Source organism: Mustela lutreola, chromosome 17 (assembly GCF_030435805.1).
Source record: "Mustela lutreola isolate mMusLut2 chromosome 17, mMusLut2.pri, whole genome shotgun sequence".
Classification (NCBI taxonomy): Eukaryota; Metazoa; Chordata; class Mammalia; order Carnivora; family Mustelidae; genus Mustela; species Mustela lutreola.
In genome coordinates, this window is record NC_081306.1 from 41,420,461 (window position 1) to 41,439,283 (window position 18,823).

Here is an 18,823-nt window from a genome sequence, read left to right on the forward strand (position 1 = left end):
AGAGGGGGAAGCAGGCTCCCTGCTGAGCAGAGTCCGATGCAGGAATCTACCCATGATCCTGAGATCATGACCTGAGCCAAAGGCAGAGGCTTAACCCACTGAGCCACCCAGGTGTCCTGGCAATTATTTTTTTAAAGATTTATTTATTTTCGAGAGTGACTGGGGAGAGAGACAGAGGGAGAGGGAGAGAGAACTCTAAGCAGACTCCCTGCTGAACCCAGAGCCCTACACAGGGCTTGATCTCATGACCCACGAGATCATGACCTGAGCTGAAATCACAAGTCAGACACCCCTCACTCAGTAATTCTTTATTGAGGTTTTTCTATGGGCCAAGACTTCGGACTCAAAGTCATCCTTGACCAGTCAGGGGAAGAAGCAGGCATGAAACTTCCTCAGAACACAGGAGGTTATGTGTGGAGTATTGGTGGTGTCCTACAGAGGGTCCTATGGGATCAACCTGCAGGTTCAAGGTGAGCTTTCTGAAGATGATGCTGTGAACCCTCTCTCTATTTAAAAAAAAAAAAAAAAAAAAAGGCAGAAGGAATAGCAAACACAAGAGTGTGGACATGGTGGTTGAGGTGCCTGGGTGGCTCAGTCATTAAGCGTCTGCTTTCGGCTCAGGTCATGATCCCAGGGTCCCAGAATTGAGCCCCACATTGGGCTCCCTGCTCAGCAGGAAGCCTGCTTCTCCCTCTCCCACTCCCTGTGCTTGTGTTCCCTCATTTGCTGTCTCTCTCTCTCTGTCAAATAAATAAAATCTTTAGGGGGAAAAAAAAAGTGTGGACATGGTGAGATTGTCCCTGAGCTGCCAGAGTTTGGGACACCAGGGTGTAGATTGCTAGGAGAGTGACAGTGGACGAGCTGAAGAGGTGAGCAAGACAGCCTCTGTCATCATAGGACATTTCGGGAGTGCGGGCTTGTCCTGCACATCTTGGGAATGACTGAAGGGTTTTTAGGCAACCCCATCAGATTTGTACAGAAGGATCCCACTTGTATCACTTTAGAGAAAAGGCTGAAAGGGATCAAGACTGAAGGCAGAGAAACCAAAGGACAGTGAGAACTCGAAAGGGCAGAAGTGTTCTCGAGCACCTAGAGCAGGAAGGTCTTTGAACCTAGTCATGGGAGTGGGGGAGACTGAAATCAAGCACGATGCCAGTTTCAGACCTGGGCGGCTAGGTAGGAGCAAGAGTACCAGGGGCCACAGGGGAGGAAGATATGCAGGCAACCAGAACTGAGCTTAACTGGTCCAGAGCTCAGAGGTAGCTTTCTGGCTGGAGATAAAGAAATTACTGGCGTATGTTGGTGATGGAGGCTGCCCCATGGGCGGGGGTTGGAGTAGACTATAGATTGGAAAGGCTGAGGAAAGTCTTACACTTTACCTTTTATTTATTTATGTCTGCATTTGTTTTTAAAAGCGAACATTATCATATTTAATTCATCATAAGAACTTTGTTAGAAGGGCAACTGGTGGCTCAGTTGGTTAAGCGGCTGCCTTAGGCTCAGGTCATGGAATCAAGCCCCGTATCTGGCTCCTTGATCGGTGGGGAGTCTGCTTCTCCTGCTCCCTCTGGCCCTCCTCCTGCTCATGCTCTCTCTTGCGCTCTAATACATAAAATAAAAAATTTTTTTAAGGATTTAAGTAGTCAGAGAGGCAGGCAGAGGGGGGGGGGGCGGGGAAGCAGGCTCCCTGGTGCCCCAGGTGCCCCAAAATAAAATCTTTAAAAAAAAAAAAAGAGCTTTGTTAGGAAGGAAGGATGGGCATTATTCTGACATCCACTTTATTCATGTTTTAAAAGATTTGAGAGGGGCGCCTGGGTGGCTCAGTGGGTTAAGCCGCTGCCTTCGGCTCAGGTCATGATCTCGGGGTCCTGGGATCGAGTCCCGCATCGGGCTTTCTGCTCAGCAGGGAGCCTGCTTCCCTCTCTTTCTCTCTCTCTCTCTGCCTGCCTCTCTGTCTATTTGTGAGCTCTGTCAAATAAATGAATAAAATCTTAAAAAAAAAAAAAAAAGATTTGAGAGAGCGAGTGTGCATGCGTGCGAGCGCGAGAGTGAGGAGGGACATAGGGAGGGAGTGAGAATCCTCAAGTGCACTCAGCCAGTCATCAGCCGGCTGGCTGACTTCACTGTGGCACTCAGGATACAGCCAGGCCTTTCAGCCCCACCCCCGAGGACCTGTAGGACACTGCACGCCCTTTTCCTTCTCTCACCCAGGCCAGCCAAAGGGCATTTCCTTTCCTTGGCTTTGGCCCCTTTCTCTTGTGTAGCCCCTCACTTGAAAGCGGGGTGATTTACGTGCCCTAGAACTTTGCCCACCCAGCCCCAAATCTTGGGCTGAAAACAGAAGAGATGGAATTGCGGGGGACCGAAACAGCTAGGACTGGGAGCAAGCTTAATAGGGAGGTGGGAAGGGGACCAGCAGCGCTCACAGCAGAAGCCAAGGCTACCAGAGGGCAAGGAGAGAAGGGAGAGTGAGGGGTTGAAGACAGAGCTAAAGGGGAGGCGGTGGTGGAGTGGGAGTAGGGGAGAAGAGGTATCGGTGGCTCATTGTCCCAGCAGGGGGAAGTCTTTTGTTTCCTTTCTTCCCTTGGCAGCCTGACAGGATATGAGGCCAAGCCCCCCCCCCATGCCAGCATCCCCCCCCCCCAACTGGATGTGGCCCTTCCCTGACCATTGTGTCCCTGCCCTGGGGGCAGGGGCCTTGGCTCTAGGAGGGAACAGAAGCACTATTCGTGGCTGGGGTCTAGACTACCAGGGTCCAGAAGGGACCAGAAGACCCCGCGGGGGTGGTTCATGGAGTTGAAGCAGAAAAAGCTTTGTGCCTCAGGAGGAGCAGGAAGCCGAGCCTGGGTGGGGCCAGCTCAGAGGGTAGCAGGTCGGGCCAGGGGGAGGTAGGCTGGGCCCCAGAGGAGATGACGCAGGGCTTCAGGCTTTTCCCAGCCCCCACTACTCCAGCCTATGGGCCTGAGAGCTCACCTGAACTCGTGTCCCCCCACCCCCTCCATTCCCCAAAGTTGACATCAACCCCACCAGCTTAGATGGGATCTGGCAGAGCCCAGCAAACTAGATGTCCTGCCTGGGGCCTCCACATCCACTCGGCTGGAATCCTTCCCTCCGTGGAATCCAGGAGTCTGGCCTCCCACTCTGGTCCTCCAGGAATCCTGGAATTTCATCCCTCCCCTCCGCTCCCTCCTGGACCATTTTGCTCCATCAGCTGTTCCTGCAGGAAGGGCGCCCAGCTCAGCCTCGCCTCTCTTCCCGAGCCTTTTGTTTGCTGGGTCTGCAGGAAATTGCAGGGGCGGTGGCCAAGGGCTCATCTGCCCCAGGGGCCTGGGGGAGGGGGTCCGGATTCACCAGACTTAATCCTGGGGAGCTCACGGCAGGGGTGGGGAGGGCGGATCCCCCGGGAATTCTCATTTCAGGCCAGAAATCGGGAGTGGGGCACCTGCGGGCTGGATTGGACGTCCTTGTGCCCAAGGGGCAGTTCGGATGTGTTCGGGGGGGGGGGGTGCCCAGAACTGGAGGCTGGACTGACACTTTGAGGTCATTTCACAGGTTGACCCAGGAGGCAGCATCAGGGGACAAAACCCCGTATCCTGAATCCCAGAACCTCGTCCTACACGCCTCGGATGCCGGGGATCGCAAGCGGCGGTGAAGCAGCAGGCAGGTCACATCAAACGACTCTGAGGATGAGCTAATTCCTTTCTCCATAAAAAAAAATGGTGGGGAGGAGGACCCGCACGTAGCCCCAGAATTCGCGCCTTCCCAGCACGCAACCGCAGACCCAGGCGAGGCGCAGACGCTCTAGCGGGCAGGCGCCCTCTCGTTGGTTGCCCTCTCTCTCTGAGGCCACCCTGGGCGCAGCCATCTTCCCTTCCCAGCAGGAGGGTCGGGGGTGGGGGTGGGGGTGGCCGCTGCAGTCACGTGAGGAGCACCCCCCGCCCCGCCCCGCCCCCGCCCGTGCCAGGGTCTGTATTGCGGCTGCGAAGCTTATGGCAGAAATTCCTGTTTCGTGGAGTTTAACTTTCCATTGCGACTAGGTAGTCAGGGAACCAGACAAGTGCACGACATAGGTGGTGGTAGTGCTATGTAGAAAAAAGAATAGGGAAGGGGCGTGGGGTGGAGGCTGTGGTTCAATTTAAATGGGACTGGTGGAGGAGATGTCACTAAGAAGTCGGTACCTGCGCCCAGAAGACAAAGGAAGCTCAAGGCTTCTGGGCCATAGCGCGTTCTTGGAGGCTGGGGCAAGGAAATGGGGAGAGGTGAGGGTGCTTTGCCTATTGGGTAGGACTTGGGGGGGTGGGTGGGTTGAGTGGCCATGTGACACAGAGAGCACCCTGGGTCACTTCTGAGCACAGGGGACCTTGTTAACATTGAACTCAGGCAACAGGCGTACTGTAGTGGGACCGTAGATGAGGAATCATGAGGTAAGTGTGGTTATCCTAATCATGAAGGCTTTTGGCTTTTACAGTGGGGAAAATGGGAAACTGTTGGAGAGTTTTAAAAAGACAAGGATCATGAACTGATTCTTGCTTTAATAGCATCATTTTTTTTTTTTTTTAATTTATTTGACAGAGATCACTAGAAGGCAGAGAGGCAGACAGAGAATGAGAGGGAAGCAGGCTCCCCGCTGAGCAGAGAGCCCGATGCGGGGCTCGGTCCCAGGACCCTGGGATCATGACCGGAGCCGAAGGCAGCAGCTTAACCCACTGAGCCACCCAGGTGCCCCAATAGCATCATTTTTATTAAAAAAAGATTTCATCTTAGGGGCGCCTGGGTGGCTCAGTCGTTAGGTGTCTGCCTCCGGCTCAGGTCATGATGCCAGGGTCCTAGGGCCGAGCCCTGCATTCCGGCTCCCTTCTCCTTGGGAAGCTTGCTTCTCCCTCTCCCACTCTGCCTGCTTGTGTTCCCTCTCTCCTTGTGTCTGTCAAATAAATAAGTAAAAATCTTAAATAAATAAATTATTATTTCATTTTATTACTTATTTTTTGGAGAGGGAGAAGTGGGGAGGGGCAGAGAGAACCCCAAGCAGGCTCCATACCACTGTGGAGCCCCGATGCGGGGTTGATCCCCAATCCAGAGATCATGACCTGAGCTGAAATCAAGAGTTGATTGCTTGACCAACTGAGCCACGTAGGTGCTCAAAGGGTTTTTTTTTTTTTTTTTAAGATTTTTATTTATTTGACAGACAGATCACAAGTAGGCAGAGAGAGGAGGAGGAGGCAGGCTCCCTGCCGAGCAGAGAGCCTGATGTGAGGCTCCATCCCAGGACCCTGGGATCATGACCTGAGCCAAAGGCAGAGGCTTTAACCACTGAGCCACCCAGGCGCCCCCCAAAGGTTTTATTTTTAAGTAATGTCGCACCTAACTTGGGGCTCAAACTTACAACCCTGAGATCACGAGTCACATGCTCTACAGACTGAGCCAGACAGGAACCCCTTAATAGCATCCTTCTAACTACTCTGTTGAGAAAAGACTCACAGATGACAGGGGCAAAATAGAAGCAGGAAACCAGTTAGGGGGCTGTTGCCGTAATGCAGGTAAGACATGATGGTGGCTTGGACTAAGGTGATAAGATGTGTTTGGATACCGGTTATATTTTAAAAGTAGGGGCAAAAGGAATTGCTAATTGGTTTGGATGTGGATGTGAGAGAAGATAATATCAAGCATAACTCCAAGGTTTTTTATCTAAGGGAATGGAAAGGTGGGAAGACCACAGAAGTAGTAGGTTGTGGGAGTAAGTTTAGGCATTTGATTTTGGGCATACCAAGCTTGAGCTGCCTATTTGAAGTCCAAGCAGAGTTGTTCATATATTGTTGGACATACAGTGTGGAGCTCAGATCTGCGCTGGAGGTACCCCCTTGGGGCACCATCATAGAGATGGCGTTTAAGACCATGAGTTTGGGGGCACTTGGGTGGCTCAGTGGGTTAAAGCCTCTGCCTTCAGCTCGGGTCATGCGAGCCCTGCATCGGGCTCTGTGCTCTGCAGGGAGCCTGCTTCCTCCTCTCTCTCTGTCTGCCTCTCTGCCTACTTGTGATCTTTGTCTGTCAAAATAAATAAATAAAAATCTTTAAAAAAAAAAAGACCATGAGATTGGAAGAGATCACCGAGGGAATGGGTGTAAATGGTGAAAAGAAATCTGAGGACTGAGCTCTCCGTCTTCCTTGGAGCCTCCAGTCCACAGTGGCATCTTGGCTGTTTCTCCAACATCTAGGGAGTGTTTCAGAGTTAAGATGAAAGATGAGGAAGCAAAAGAAAATGAGCAGGAGGAAATCCATGACTGTGGTCTAGAAGACACGTGAGGAAAGTGGTGGAGAAGGTAGGAATCAAGCAGGGGCATACCTCGAGGTATTACAGGTTTGGTTCCGGACCACCACAATGAAGTGAATATTGCAATGATTCCTGTCAAGTCAATTTTTGGTTCCCAGTGCACATAATAGTCATGTGTATGTTCTACTGTAGTCTGTTAAGTCTATAATACCATTTTGTCTAAAAACCGTGTGCATCTCTTTACCAAAAAATACTTTATTGTTTAAAAATGCTGGGGGGCTCAGCTGGTTAAGCATCTGACTTCAGCTCAGGTCATGATTTTGGGGTCCTGGGATCGAGCCCCGCTCAGCTGGGAATCTGTTCTCCCTCTTCTCCCCTCCCCCCGACTTGTAGTCTTTCTTGCTCACTCTCTCAAATAAATAAATGAAATCTTAAAAAAGTTTTGCTAGAAAGAACTACAAAGAGGGGCGCCTGGGTGGCTCAGTGGGTTAAAGCCTCTGCCTTCGGCTCAGGTCATGATTCTAGGGTCCTGGGATTGAGCCCCGCATCGGGCTCTCTGCTCAGCGGGGAGCCTGCTTCCCCTTCTCTCTCTGCCTGCCTCTCTGCCTATTTGTGATCTCTCGCTCTGTGTCAAATAAATAAATAAAATCTTTAAGAAAAAAAAATAAATGAAATCTTAAAAAGTTTTGCTAGAAAGAACTACAAAGAGGGGTGCCTGGGTGGCTCAGTCGGTTAAGCATCCAACTCTTGATTTCAGCTCAGGTTATGATCTCAGGATTGTGAGATCGAGCCCAGCAGCTCCACATGGAGCCCACATAAAGCCAGAGTAAGATTCATTCTCTCTCTCTCTCTCTCTCCCCTTCCCTCCCCCCCACTCCTGCTTGTACACATGCCCATGCTCTTTCTCAAAAACGAAGAAGTGAAGCAGTAGTATAGTGTATTCAAAAGATCTTTTGTTTTTCTTTTTAAGATAAGTGGGGGGAAAAAGCATATTTATATACTAATGGAAATGACGAGCCAAAAAGAAAAGAAGATGATGAAATGGGAAGTAGTGGCAGGTTGACCTTAGCCGGGAGCATGGTCAGTTCAGCCCTAATATGGGGAAGGCACCGCAAAGCATGGTGGGAGAATAGGAGCTTTTATTCTCCTCTGTTGGCGTCTCTTTTCTCACTGAATTGGGAAGTGAGATAGTGAGCTGAGAGTAAGAACAGTGCAGGAAGCAGAAAGGATTGAACAGAGGGGTAAGGATTTAGGTCATCAAAGTACAGGATTTTAGTATATGTGCTGCCGAAGCGAGCACATCATCAAAGTACAGGAGAGTGAACAGACCAGAGAAATCTTGTTGGAATGCTGGGCAGTATTAAGGCCCACTTGAGGTTCATGGTCATGAATTTGAGAGGAGCTCCCATAGTTGGGTGTTCCTTTAGCCATATTCAGCTGCTCTGGGCAGGCTCAGGGTAGACCAGGAGTTGCACCTAGCAGGGCTGTGGTTTTGCCAGGAGGTTAATAAAGAGAGAGAGGGACAAAGGAGTGCTTTTCACTGACCATGAACTTTAAGCTGGGTGGGATGGGAAGTGAGTGGAGGGCAAGATCTATGGATTGGACTCCGGTGAGGTGGAGGGTTGTTGGGGTCAAGGCACCTTTCCTTGACCAAACTTCAGTTGGGCTTCTCTGAGCCCTCTTTGGACTTGGCCTTGATCTTGGCCCTCATCCTTGCTGGGCCTGCTTAGCCCAGATTAGGCAGAATCTTCTTGCCCTTGATATCTGATCACCCTGGCCTGCCTTCAGCAAGAATCCTAAGTCTGTTTAGTTAGAATCCCCCTAGTTTTGGTGTTTCCTCCTAGAAATTACCCGTCACCAACTCCCTCATTCTGCCTGTTAGCTATAAATCCCCAGCTGCCTTTGCTGTATTTGGAGAGGAACCCCATCTCTCTCCCCTATTGTGATAGTTTTAACACCAATCACAAAAGTCCTGAATAAAGTCTTCCTTACCATTTTAACCAGTGTCAGATTAATTTTTTCCTTGGCGGGCATACCAGAGAAGGGGAACAGAAAGGATGAGAGGCTGCGGTTATTTTCCAGCAAGGACAAAGTCTGGGCATAACCACTGGCTACTGAGGAGGGTGAGAACTGCACCGATCCGTGTCGATCTGTGGAGTTCAAGCAACTGCCACACCAGGGTGTTGGAAATCTCATCAGTATGGATATTGAAATCATCAAAAACTGTGACAGGATGGTGTGGGAAAGAGCCACGAACCAAACTCCGTCGTGGGCAGCCTTGATGACTTCTGAAAATGCCACAGTTCAGCTGTTCATGAGACCTCTCCCCGACAATGCCACATTTGGGCTGCTTTGAGCCCGTTCCTCTCCTAGGGGAATGTGTGCAGATAATTGACAGCCAAAGACTATGGCAGTAACAGCGGTGTTCATTTCCTGAGGCTCAAGTGACAGCGTAGCCACAAAGGACTATATCAAGATTAGAAACTGATTACGGAAGCTCTCCCAGCTTGTTTCTTAACGAAGCATCTACCTTACAGAGTGCTGATGCATTATATGATCTATGCAGATAACTTACTGTACCTTTAGGCACTGTTTTCAGGTGCCGGTTGGTTCATTGAACCCTCCCATAGCAACCTTATGCAGGGTTCTGGTTAATCCCCATTTTACAGATGAGAAAACGTTGCCAGGTTGTGCTAATGTTGATGGTACCCGTGCAGAGTGAGGAGGCGGGGTGGGGAGGAGGCGGAAATCCCATCTCCCGGAGGTTCACAAGTCCTGTCATCTCTGCTGGAGGGGACAACACCGCAAAGGCCGGTAGGAAAGCAGCAGGAGGACGTTGTGGACAGACGGTGGCCTGTGCAGCCGGGGCTCACCGGGATCAGCGGCCGATGGCTCCCTCCGATGGCTGACGCGGAGAGCGCAGCCGGTGGGATGTACCGGCCGTGAGGGGCGGGCCTCCGCGGGGGTGAGGGCCGAGGCCGGTACCCCAGAGACATTCCCGGGATTCGAGAAGCTGAACGAATGGGACTCCGGAAGGCGCCGAGCGACGTGGCCCTGCGTTCCCGGCGACGCACCTGGGCCAGGTGTCACGGCCCCGCCCACCTGCAGTTACCTTCCGCGGTCACTGCACGCCCCTTTCAGTGGTGGCTCCTCTGGGCGCCTCCGTGAGCTCGGATTGGGGTCCGCCCGTAAAAGCGGGCGCTTGTTTGCTTAGGGGCGGATGGGCGCCTTTGGAGCCGTGGCCTACACCATGCCCTCAGGGACGACCTAGAGCAGCATCCCAGGCGCACGTGGAGTGGGAGCCGGGGCCGCGCGGGTCCCGGGAGCCCGAAAGGGGCGGGGCTTCCTGGGCGCGCCCACGGGGCGGGGCTGAGCCCGGGGACCAATGGGGCGCGTGGGCTGGGGGGGCGGGCTCCCGGCCTGGCATCCCGGTAGCCGCAGCTGGCTTTTCCGGCACCCGCGCCCCCTCGGCCGGTAGCAGACCCCCCTCCGGCTGTCGGGGATCGCCCCCGGCCGGCTGCGTCCTCCGGGTGGGTGAGTGAGCGCCCTGCCGCACCCGGGCTGTGGGAATGCGCCTGGCCGGAGACAAGCGGATCTCGGCCCCCTCCAACCCGCCCGGGGAGAAAGTGGGCAGGAACCGGTGGGGGGAGGAGGACCCACCTTGTGTTGCTGGCCTGCGTCTTTGTTTTGGTAGTCGAGGGGTGTGTTTGGGTTGGTCGAGATTGGAAGGCGCCTTGTGTGGGTGGGAGGAATCTGGAGAGGCTGGGGGAAAGGAGCTGGTCTGATACGGGTTGGGAGGGAGGATTGATGGAGGGCGGGGCTTTGGAAGATTCAGAAATTCTTGTAGCCACGGATGAGGTGAGTGCTTGGGAGAGTTGGGAGGGGGACAGCTCAGGACATCGGGGGAGGGGGTGAGGAGGGCTTCCTGCCCGGAACTCACTTCCCTTTTTGGGGGATTTATTTCCTCTTGCACTGCTAGTTGAAAAGGGAGAGTACCTTTGCCTCTTCCCAGAGCCATTGCCATCCTTAGTCTCAGGGATATGGGGGCGGGGGTCCCCAGGAGCTGGGAGGGGACTTGGTACCCAAATGCTAAGGGTGCAGCGTCTGCCATTGTCCCTGGAAGTGGCAAAGACCAGTCTGCCCCTCAGGAACTCTCTGAGTTGCTGGTGAGTTTTTGCAGTCTTCCCTTTTGGGGAAGTTTCCAGGTGTTTTTGAGGGGCTCTGTGGAGCTGCTTTCCATTAAGCAAACTGTCTTTTGCAGGCCTCATAACGCACTCTGGCATGGCCAGCGAGAACTCTCCTCTGCTGGCCTACCGGCTCCTGGGAGATGAGGGGGTTGCCTTCTCTGCCAATGGGGCCGGGGGTCCTGGAGGGGCATCTGCCCGGAAGCTCTCCACCTTCCTTGGTGTGGTGGTGCCCACGGTCCTGTCCATGTTCAGTATAGTTGTTTTTTTGAGGATTGGTGAGTGGGGTGGTGGGGCTTCCTCAGGGGTGCAGTGGGGTGGGGGAGGGGTGAGACTGGGGTGAGGTGGGGGAAGGGTCCTGGGAGAAGCGGGTGGATGAAGGGCTTGGGGAGAGGGCTTCCTGTGGCCTTGTGTTCAGCTCTGCCCCAGCAGGTGACTGATGCTGAGGACCAGTGTGGTGTGGGAGTACATGAGCCACCCTCTGACCTGCTTTGCCACTCCCAACCTAGGGTTCGTGGTGGGCCATGCTGGGCTGCTACAGGCTTTGGCCATGCTCCTGGTCGCCTACTTCATCCTGGCGCTCACCGTCCTCTCTGTCTGTGCCATCGCCACCAACGGAGCTGTGCGGGGGGGCGGCGCCTATTGTATCCTCAAACATTGGTGGACTGGGGTCTGGGCTTTTCTGCCTGGTAGGGCAGAGGTGGGGCTGGGGCCAGGCAGGAGGGAGGCAGGTTCTAATTGAACGTTCAGCAGGCAAGCCCATATGGGAAAGGTGACCAACATGGCTTGACATGTATGTCAGTGCTGGTCTCCTGTCCACCAGGTGCTTCTCAGCTGTCATCTTGGTTCTCCCAACAGTCTCGTCAATTGGATCGTTCATTTTACGAATGAGGAACTGGGAGCTCAAGAGTATTAGTGACTTGTGTAAAGCCACGTGGCTTGGGAGTGGCTGTGCCAGGCCAGCTTGACACTGGGGATGGTTCTGGTGTGTGCAGGGAGACAAGGCTGCAGAGTGCTTTGTGCCCCGACCCATTCTCCTGCTCCGTTTCACTCTCGTTTCCCTTAACGCTCACCTCCTTACACATTTAGTCATGATCAGCCGGACCCTGGGGCCTGAGGTTGGGGGCAGCATCGGCCTCATGTTCTACCTGGCTAACGTCTGTGGCTGTGCCGTCTCCCTGCTGGGGCTGGTGGAGGCCGTGCTCGATGTCTTCGGGGCTGGTCTGTGCTCCAGGCGGCTCTGCGGGTTTGCGGGGTTGGGGATTCTGGGGGCGACGTGCTCCGTTAGCTTGGCTTTCTTGAGCACCTCCTGTGTTTCCCGCCTTCTGGGGTCATCTGAGAGATGGTCCTGGCCCACAGGCAGCTTACCCTCTAGTTGGGGAAGCCCAGACTCACACCCCTAGCAAGATAGCTGCTCCCCAGCAGGGAGGGGTAGGATACTAGAGGACAGTTGAGTAGGGGAATGAGAAAGATAGCCTTTGAGGACAGTGGAGGCAAAGAGGGGATTTGTTCCTGCTCTGATTCATGGTTGGGATCCCTCCTAGGGGTCTGGTCCTCTAACTCTCTTTCTTCTTCTTTGTAGACTCCACGAAGCCCAGTGGGCTTCAGGTCTTGCCCCAGGGCTATGGCTGGAGCCTGCTCTATGGTTCCCTGCTGCTGGGCCTTGTGGGTGGGGTCTGTACCCTGGGGGCGGGTCTCTATGCCCGTGCCTCCTTTCTCACATTCCTGCTGGTGTCTGGATCCTTGGCCTCGGTGCTGGTCAGCTTTGTGGCTGTGGGGCCCAGGAGCATCCCCCTGACCCCTCGGCCCGGCCCCAATGGCTCCTCCCTGCCGCCCCAGGTCGGCCACTTCACTGGCTTCAACAGCAGCACCCTGAAGGCCAACTTGGGTGGTGAGCTGGGCACAGGGGTGACAGGGTTCTCCGGGCAAGGGGTAAGCCCGTGTGGGAGCCGGGCTTTTGGAATCCCTGGGAAAGAACAGACAAAGGAGAGAATCAGGGGGCGGAGGTCAGATCTCTGAACAGTGCAGGTCATTTAAGATCTGGCTCGCATGTCTGGCCCAGTGGGGCCCCAGCATGACCACGAGACAGTTCCTGCCTTAGAGGAACTTTATTTGGTTGGAGAGAGAAAATGGACATTCAGGAAACAATTACATCGCACAGTAAGACCGAGAATGATGCAAGTGGATGAGAGTCAGGCGAGGTTGGGATTTTGGGTAGGAGCCAGAGGGAAGGTGTCTCAGGAAGGAGCAAGGGTGAAGGCCTGGAGGGAGGAAGGAGAATGGGGTTGGGGGGAGGAGGTGAGGGGCCCGCTGAGCCTGGGCCTGTGGTGGGTCAGGGCTGGGGTCTTGGGGTGGGTGGTGGGGGAGGCACAGGGATTGCGGGCATGTGGGGAGAGGTTGGCAGGGCCAAAATGCCTGGATCCCTGTGAGGGGTACAGACGCTGTCTCCTCCCTTGGAACCATCCCTTAGCTGGCTACGCCAAGGACTACACCACGGGGGCCATGATGACCTTCGCCAGCGTCTTTGCTGTCCTTTTTAATGGCTGCACGGGCATCATGGCCGGAGCCAACATGTCAGGTGGGGGAGCCTCTGCCCCCTGCCCCCTGTGGGCAGCCACCCTGGGCCCCTGTGGGAGTGCTGAGGGCTCCGGGATGTAGGGCATGGGGAGGGCTGACCTCTGTCTTTCTCCTCCTCTCCCTCCAGGGGAGCTGAAGGACCCCAGCCGGGCCATTCCTCTGGGCACCATTGTCGCTGTCGCCTACACCTTCTTCATCTACACTCTGCTTTTCTTCCTCTCCGGCTTCACCTGTGACAGGTGCCTGGGGAGGGTGCCAGCCTGGCCTTTGAGGGGGTGGAGCGGGGTGGTGGCACAAGGCTGCCACACTTGGATCACCCAGGACAGCACAGGCTGGGGGGCAGGTACCCCCCATTGTCAGGGTGTAGGGAAAACCAAGACTGTTCCTCCCACCGAGAGAGAGAAGGCTCTGCTGCCGCCACGGATAGGGGGGACAGCTAGCTAAATGCCGGTTGCCAGCCTATAGCCTGATTTGCTGTGTCCCTGGGACTCCTGTGGTGCTTGGTTTGGGGGTGGGGGATGGCTTTCTAATCAATTTGTATTTCCATAAATATTTGGGTTCTTGTACAGATACTGTTAGGAATGTCTACCACGTGATGAAACCCGAAGCAACCCAGATGATAACCGGAGAATGCCCTGTCTTTCCCCTCTGGGTACACATGATGCATTACAATGGGCTTTGAGTTTGGGGCTGGGAATGCCAGCTCCTCACCTCCTGCAGAGTCAGAGCGCTCCTCTCCCCATGGCCCTGGGATGGGGGCCCCTGCGTGATCTGCCTTCTCCTTTCCCTCCCCCACCCAGGACCCTGCTGCAGGAGGACTACGGGTTCTTTCGTGCCATCAGCCTGTGGCCCCCACTGGTGCTGGTCGGTATCTACGCCACGTCGCTCTCAGCCTCCATGAGCTCGCTCATCGGGGCCTCCCGCATCCTCCACGCTCTGGCTCAGGATGACCTCTTTGGTGCGCCGTCCCCTGCTCCTTGCCTGGTTCTGTGTCTCCACTCCCCGCCCCGACCCCGCCACCCCACAACAGTCTTTCTCAGTTGCCACTTGGCCCAGGCTGATGTGTTTGTTGCATTTCTGGTTGCACAGGAGTGATCTTGGCGCCGGCCAAGGTTGTGTCCCGAACGGGGAACCCCTGGGGGGCTGTGCTCTATTCTTGGGGCCTAGTGCAGGTAAGCCTTCCTTTCAAGCTGTCCCTCCCCTTTCCCTAAGGCCCTCCTGGTTCTGCTTCCAGGAGGGGCTTGGGCTTGGGCTGGAAGAGGGATCGACAGAGGCAGGACGACAGAGGCAGGACGGGTTGGCCTTTAGCCCGGTGGGGTGGGGTGGAGGGCCGGGGTGGGGGGTGGGGGGGCGGTCATGCACGACCGCCCAGCCTCTGGGTCCTTGTCTAGCTGGTGCTCTTGGCTGGGAAGCTGAATACACTGGCTGCTGTGGTCACTGTCTTCTACTTGGTGGCCTACGCTGCAGTGGATCTGTCCTGTCTGAGCTTGGAGTGGGCCTCGGCCCCCAACTTCCGGTGAGATTCCCGGGTGCCCAGAGTCGAAGAGGAAAGAGTGGGAGGGCTCAGTCCGGGGCAGGGGTGGGGGGTGCTGAGGTTGGAGATGGAGTGCAGCGGCAGGCCCCGAGCACCCTCTCTCTCTCTCTCCCCCGCCCCCAGCCCCACCTTCAGCCTGTTCTCCTGGCACACCTGCTTGCTGGGCGTGGCCTCCTGCCTGCTCATGATGTTCCTCATCAGCCCCGGGGCCGCCGGAGGCTCCCTGCTTCTCATGGGGCTGCTTTCTGCCCTGCTCACAGCTCGGGGAGGCCCCAGCAGCTGGGGCTACGTCAGCCAGGCCTTGCTTTTCCACCAGGTTGATGGGGGCTCAGGGGAGGGCGGGGAGGGGAGGAGGCGGTCTGGGAAGCGCCCCCCACCAAGTAAGCCCCCTTTGGCCGTGGCTGGAGTCGGGGTTCCTGTCCGAGAGGTGGTCAGTGGGGGCTGCCCGTTGGAGCCCTGCCTCTCTGCACCTTACCCCCGGCCCCAGGTGCGGAAGTACCTGCTCCGGCTGGACGTCCGGAAGGATCACGTGAAGTTCTGGCGGCCCCAGCTGCTGCTCCTGGTGGGGAACCCCCGGGGCGCCCTGCCTCTGCTGCGGCTGGCCAACCAGCTCAAGAAGGGGGGCCTCTATGTCCTGGGCCACGTCACCCTGGGAGACCTTGGTGAGTTGCCCGCCTCGTTCCCTCCCCAGCTTCCTTCTCCCTCTTGCCTCTTTGTGTTTTTTGGGTCCAGAGGCCTCATGCTTCTTCTCTGATGATGCTTCCAACCAGCCAGAGCCCTGCCAAGACCTTTCTCTTTGGCCCATTTGGTATTTGGATTCCTGGAGAAAAGTACGTGGGTTTGGCCCACATCTGCCTCCTCCCTTCTCTGCAGACTGCCTGCCCTCTGACCCTGTGCAGCCCCAGTACGGGGCATGGCTGAGCCTGGTGGACAGAGCCCAAGTGAAGGCCTTTGTGGACCTCACCCTCTCGCCCTCCGTGCGCCAGGGGGCTCAGCATCTGCTTCGGATCTCTGGCCTTGGTGAGCTACTCCTCCCTGGGTCCCCTCGACACCCCCTCTGCGGCCTCTTTCAATCTCTGCTACCGTCCGCCAGAGAGTAAACCACAAACTGCAAACTCTGAAAAGAACTCAGGGTCTAGTGCAAATAAGACACAGTGCTCAAGTTTAAAGATAACGGAGGACACGAAAGTCCCAAGGAAATGCTTAAGGACTGAAGATGAGTGCCACTGACCGTGTTTTGTTTGGTTTTTTCTTTGACCCCCAACATTAGGGCACAGGCTCTGAAGACCATGTTGTGTGTCTGGGGACAATGGGAGAATGATTTGAGGCTGGGGGGCTGCTCAAATCTAGGGCAGATGGTTTCTAGCCATCTGATTTCAAGACCGCTATGCACTGATGTGGCTGGGGACAAGATGGTATCTCAGCTGGGGCTTGGAAGGGGCAGAGGAGGAAGGGGTGGTGTGACATTGGCCTCCAGAGACCGCAGAGGATACAGAGGGTGTGTGGGGCTGATGCGTTCTGAGCGCGTGGAAGATTCCCCCCGGCTTTGCTACCCTGCCTTGGTGCCGAGGCCTCCAGCCTTGCATCCTGGCTTCTTGCAGACCCGGGCTGAGCTGCCACCTCCTTTCTCAATGCCAGGCGGGTGTCAGTCCCTTCCCTGAGTGCGTACGCACTCCCTTCTCCATTGAGCTCTGGCTAAGGTTCAAGTGTTGGACAATATCCTGTTCAGGGTAAATCAGAGCTCTGGGCAATGCTCAGGAAGGGGTGACGGGTTCCACTTGCAAGATCGGCTGGAGTTCACGCCGGCACAGGTGCTTCTGGGCTGTTGTCAAGTGTTATTAGAGAGCCTGGTGTCCCCTCAGCCCCACCCTTTGTGGGGGGAAACCGTGCCAGGAGATCATTGCTTTCTACCACATGGATGCTATGGAAAACGATTCAGATGAAGGGAAAGAATTAACTCTGAACGGGAAAAACTCCTCCTGGAGTGCAGACCTGGATTTATGGGTGGATTTTCAGCAACCTGGTTCACGAGAAATAAGCCTTAGACAAGATCTGAGAGTCTTTCTGTAAATTCAGCCCCATTAAAGTGGGCGGTGGTGGTGGGGGGGAGGGGTATCCAGTTTCGCCATGGTTCTTCAAAAATTTAAAAACCAGGACACACACACACACACACAGGTCAGAGGCTCAGAGATTAGGCTCTGGTGCTGGGTACCTTGTGATCACCTGCGGACCCCAGAGATCAGTCAGGAGATCTCCTGACTGTGAGCCTTGGGGCAAGTGACTTCACTTCTCTGTGCCTCGGGTTGCTTATCTGTGAAAGGGGTGAGTAAGGAGTCCCTACTTCATAGTGTTGCTTTAAGCATGAGAGGAGTTAAAACACAAAGTGTTTTTAGCAGGACTAGCTCTGAGTAAGTGTGCAGAGGGTACCTGTTTCTTCCCCGGAGAGCAGGTGGGGCCTCGCCATCATGAGTGGTCGGTAGATCAGGCCAGTTCCCTTCCTCCCCCAGCAGAGGCTGGGGTGCTGTATCCCTGGGGACTGAGGCCACGACCTTGACTGTTGCCTACTCAGGGGCTCTGCTCGGGCCCCATGAAGTCAGACCCTCCTCTCCCATCACGAGCTTGGAGCGGAGGCATCCAAACTGCCATGGACCGGAAGTGCTCATTAGTTCAGAAGAATCGCTCCTGAGGCGAACTTCGATTTACGTGGGGGGGGAGATGAGTCATGCAGATGCAACAAATAAACTCATGCAAAAGCATTTGGGAAAACGAAAAGTCATTATGCAAACGTGCATAATGTCGTGGGGAAAGCCTGAGCGCAGAGCCAACGCCATACCTGATGGCTGACGTGTGTCGCTGACGGGTGCGTGTTAGCGTGGGGTGAACTCAGCCGCGAGTGTGACTCCTATCCGTTCCCTCCCAACCTCCCCCTCTCTCCCCTCAGGTGGCATGAAGCCCAACACGTTGGTCCTGGGTTTCTACGATGATGCTGCACCCCAGGACCACTTCCTGACCGACCCGGCTTTCTCTGAGGCTGCTGATGGCACCCTGGAGGGCGGGTCCCCAGCCCTGAGCACCCTGTTTCCTCCACCCCGGGCTCCCGGGAGCCCCCGGGCTCTGAGTCCCCAGGACTACGTGGCCACGGTGGCAGACGCCCTCAAGATGAACAAGAATGTGGTCCTGGCCCGGGCCTGCGGGGCGCTGCCCCCCGAGCGGCTGAGCCGGGGGTCGGGGGGCACCTCGCCGCCGCATCACGTGGACGTGTGGCCCCTCAACCTGCTGCGGCCCCGGGGGGGGCCAGGCTACGTGGACGTGTGTGGCCTTTTCTTGCTGCAGATGGCGACCATCTTGGGCATGGTGCCTGCTTGGCATAGCGCCCGGCTCCGGATCTTCTTGTGCCTGGGGCCCCGAGAGGCCCCCGGGGCGGCGGAGGGGCGGCTCCGGGCACTGCTGAGCCAGCTGAGGATCAGGGCCGAAGTGCAGGAGGTGGTGTGGGGCGAGGGGGCTGGGTCTGGGGAGCCTGAGGAGGAGGAGGAGGGGGATTTTGTGAACGGCAGGCGGGGGGACGCCGAGGCAGAGGCCCTGGCTTGCAGTGCCAACGCCCTGGTTCGGGCCCAGCAGGGGCGCAGCCGGGGAGGAGGGCCCGGGGGCCCCGAGGGTGGGGATGGCGAGGGTGGGCCTGCCACGGCCCTCACTTTCCTGTACCTGCCTCGGCCGCCGGCCGATCCTGCCCGCTACCCTCGCTACCTGGCGCTGCTGGAGACTCTGACCCGAGATCTGGGCCCCACGCTGCTCATTCATGGCGTCACCCCCGTCACTTGCACTGATCTCTGACGCCCGGGGCCTGAAGCAGAGGGTGCCCGGCTCTAGGGACCCACTTTGATTCGTGGATGTGGAAGGGAAGGGCCGCAGCCTCCCGCCCGTTCCACATGCGGGGTGTGGAGCCCGGTGGAAGGACTAGGGGATCCTGGGCTGGGCATCCTTCTGTCCCTGGGAGAGGGGCTCTCGTGCACTAATGCAGGCAGCTGTCCCGTCCCCACCACGCTGGGGGTGGAAGCCAGCAGCCCTCCCCACTGGCCTCCCTTCCTTCACCGGTGCCTTGATGGAGGCTGGGTCTCTGCTTTGACTCTTGGCTACCTCAGTCTCCCCTAGCCCAACAGACTCGCAGACCCCTTGAGGTTGTGATGTTTTTGTTCTGTTTTATTTTTCTAACCGCTGATCGTGAATAAAAGACCAAAACACTACAGGCTGGCGGAGCACTGC

The 18,823-nt window shown here is 56.0% G+C and overlaps 1 protein-coding gene across 3 annotated transcripts; it reads left to right on the top strand.

Moving 5' to 3' along the window:
• Positions 1-9,659: 9,659 nt before the first annotated feature.
• Positions 9,660-18,804, top strand: SLC12A9 (solute carrier family 12 member 9). 3 transcript variants are annotated; one of them, XM_059155592.1, is made up of 14 exons: positions 9,660-9,802; positions 10,530-10,730; positions 10,962-11,096; positions 11,542-11,673; positions 12,035-12,343; positions 12,923-13,030; positions 13,157-13,268; positions 13,830-13,987; positions 14,119-14,201; positions 14,421-14,545; positions 14,687-14,879; positions 15,051-15,225; positions 15,437-15,583; positions 17,505-18,804. In XM_059155592.1, exons 2-14 carry the CDS (start codon positions 10,550-10,552, stop codon positions 18,392-18,394), a joined length of 2,748 nt encoding a protein of 915 aa, XP_059011575.1. In that variant the 5' UTR covers positions 9,660-9,802; positions 10,530-10,549; the 3' UTR covers positions 18,395-18,804. The 3 variants fall into 3 exon arrangements, with proteins under 3 accessions (XP_059011575.1, XP_059011576.1, XP_059011577.1); XM_059155593.1 differs by having other exon boundaries at positions 9,663-9,798; XM_059155594.1 differs by lacking the exons at positions 9,660-9,802; positions 12,035-12,343.
• The last annotated feature ends 19 nt before the right edge of the window (positions 18,805-18,823 follow it).

Excerpts from the sequence above, each read along its gene's own strand:
- SLC12A9 (XM_059155592.1), top strand. The coding sequence starts at position 10,550 with ATGGCCAGCGAGAACTCTCCTCTGCTGGCCTACCGGCTCCTGGGAGAT. Across the intron at positions 11,097-11,541 it reads GCGGGGGGGCGGCGCCTATT|TCATGATCAGCCGGACCCTG; the intron begins GTATCCTCAAAC and ends TTACACATTTAG. Across the intron at positions 11,674-12,034 it reads GCTCGATGTCTTCGGGGCTG|ACTCCACGAAGCCCAGTGGG; the intron begins GTCTGTGCTCCA and ends TCTTCTTTGTAG.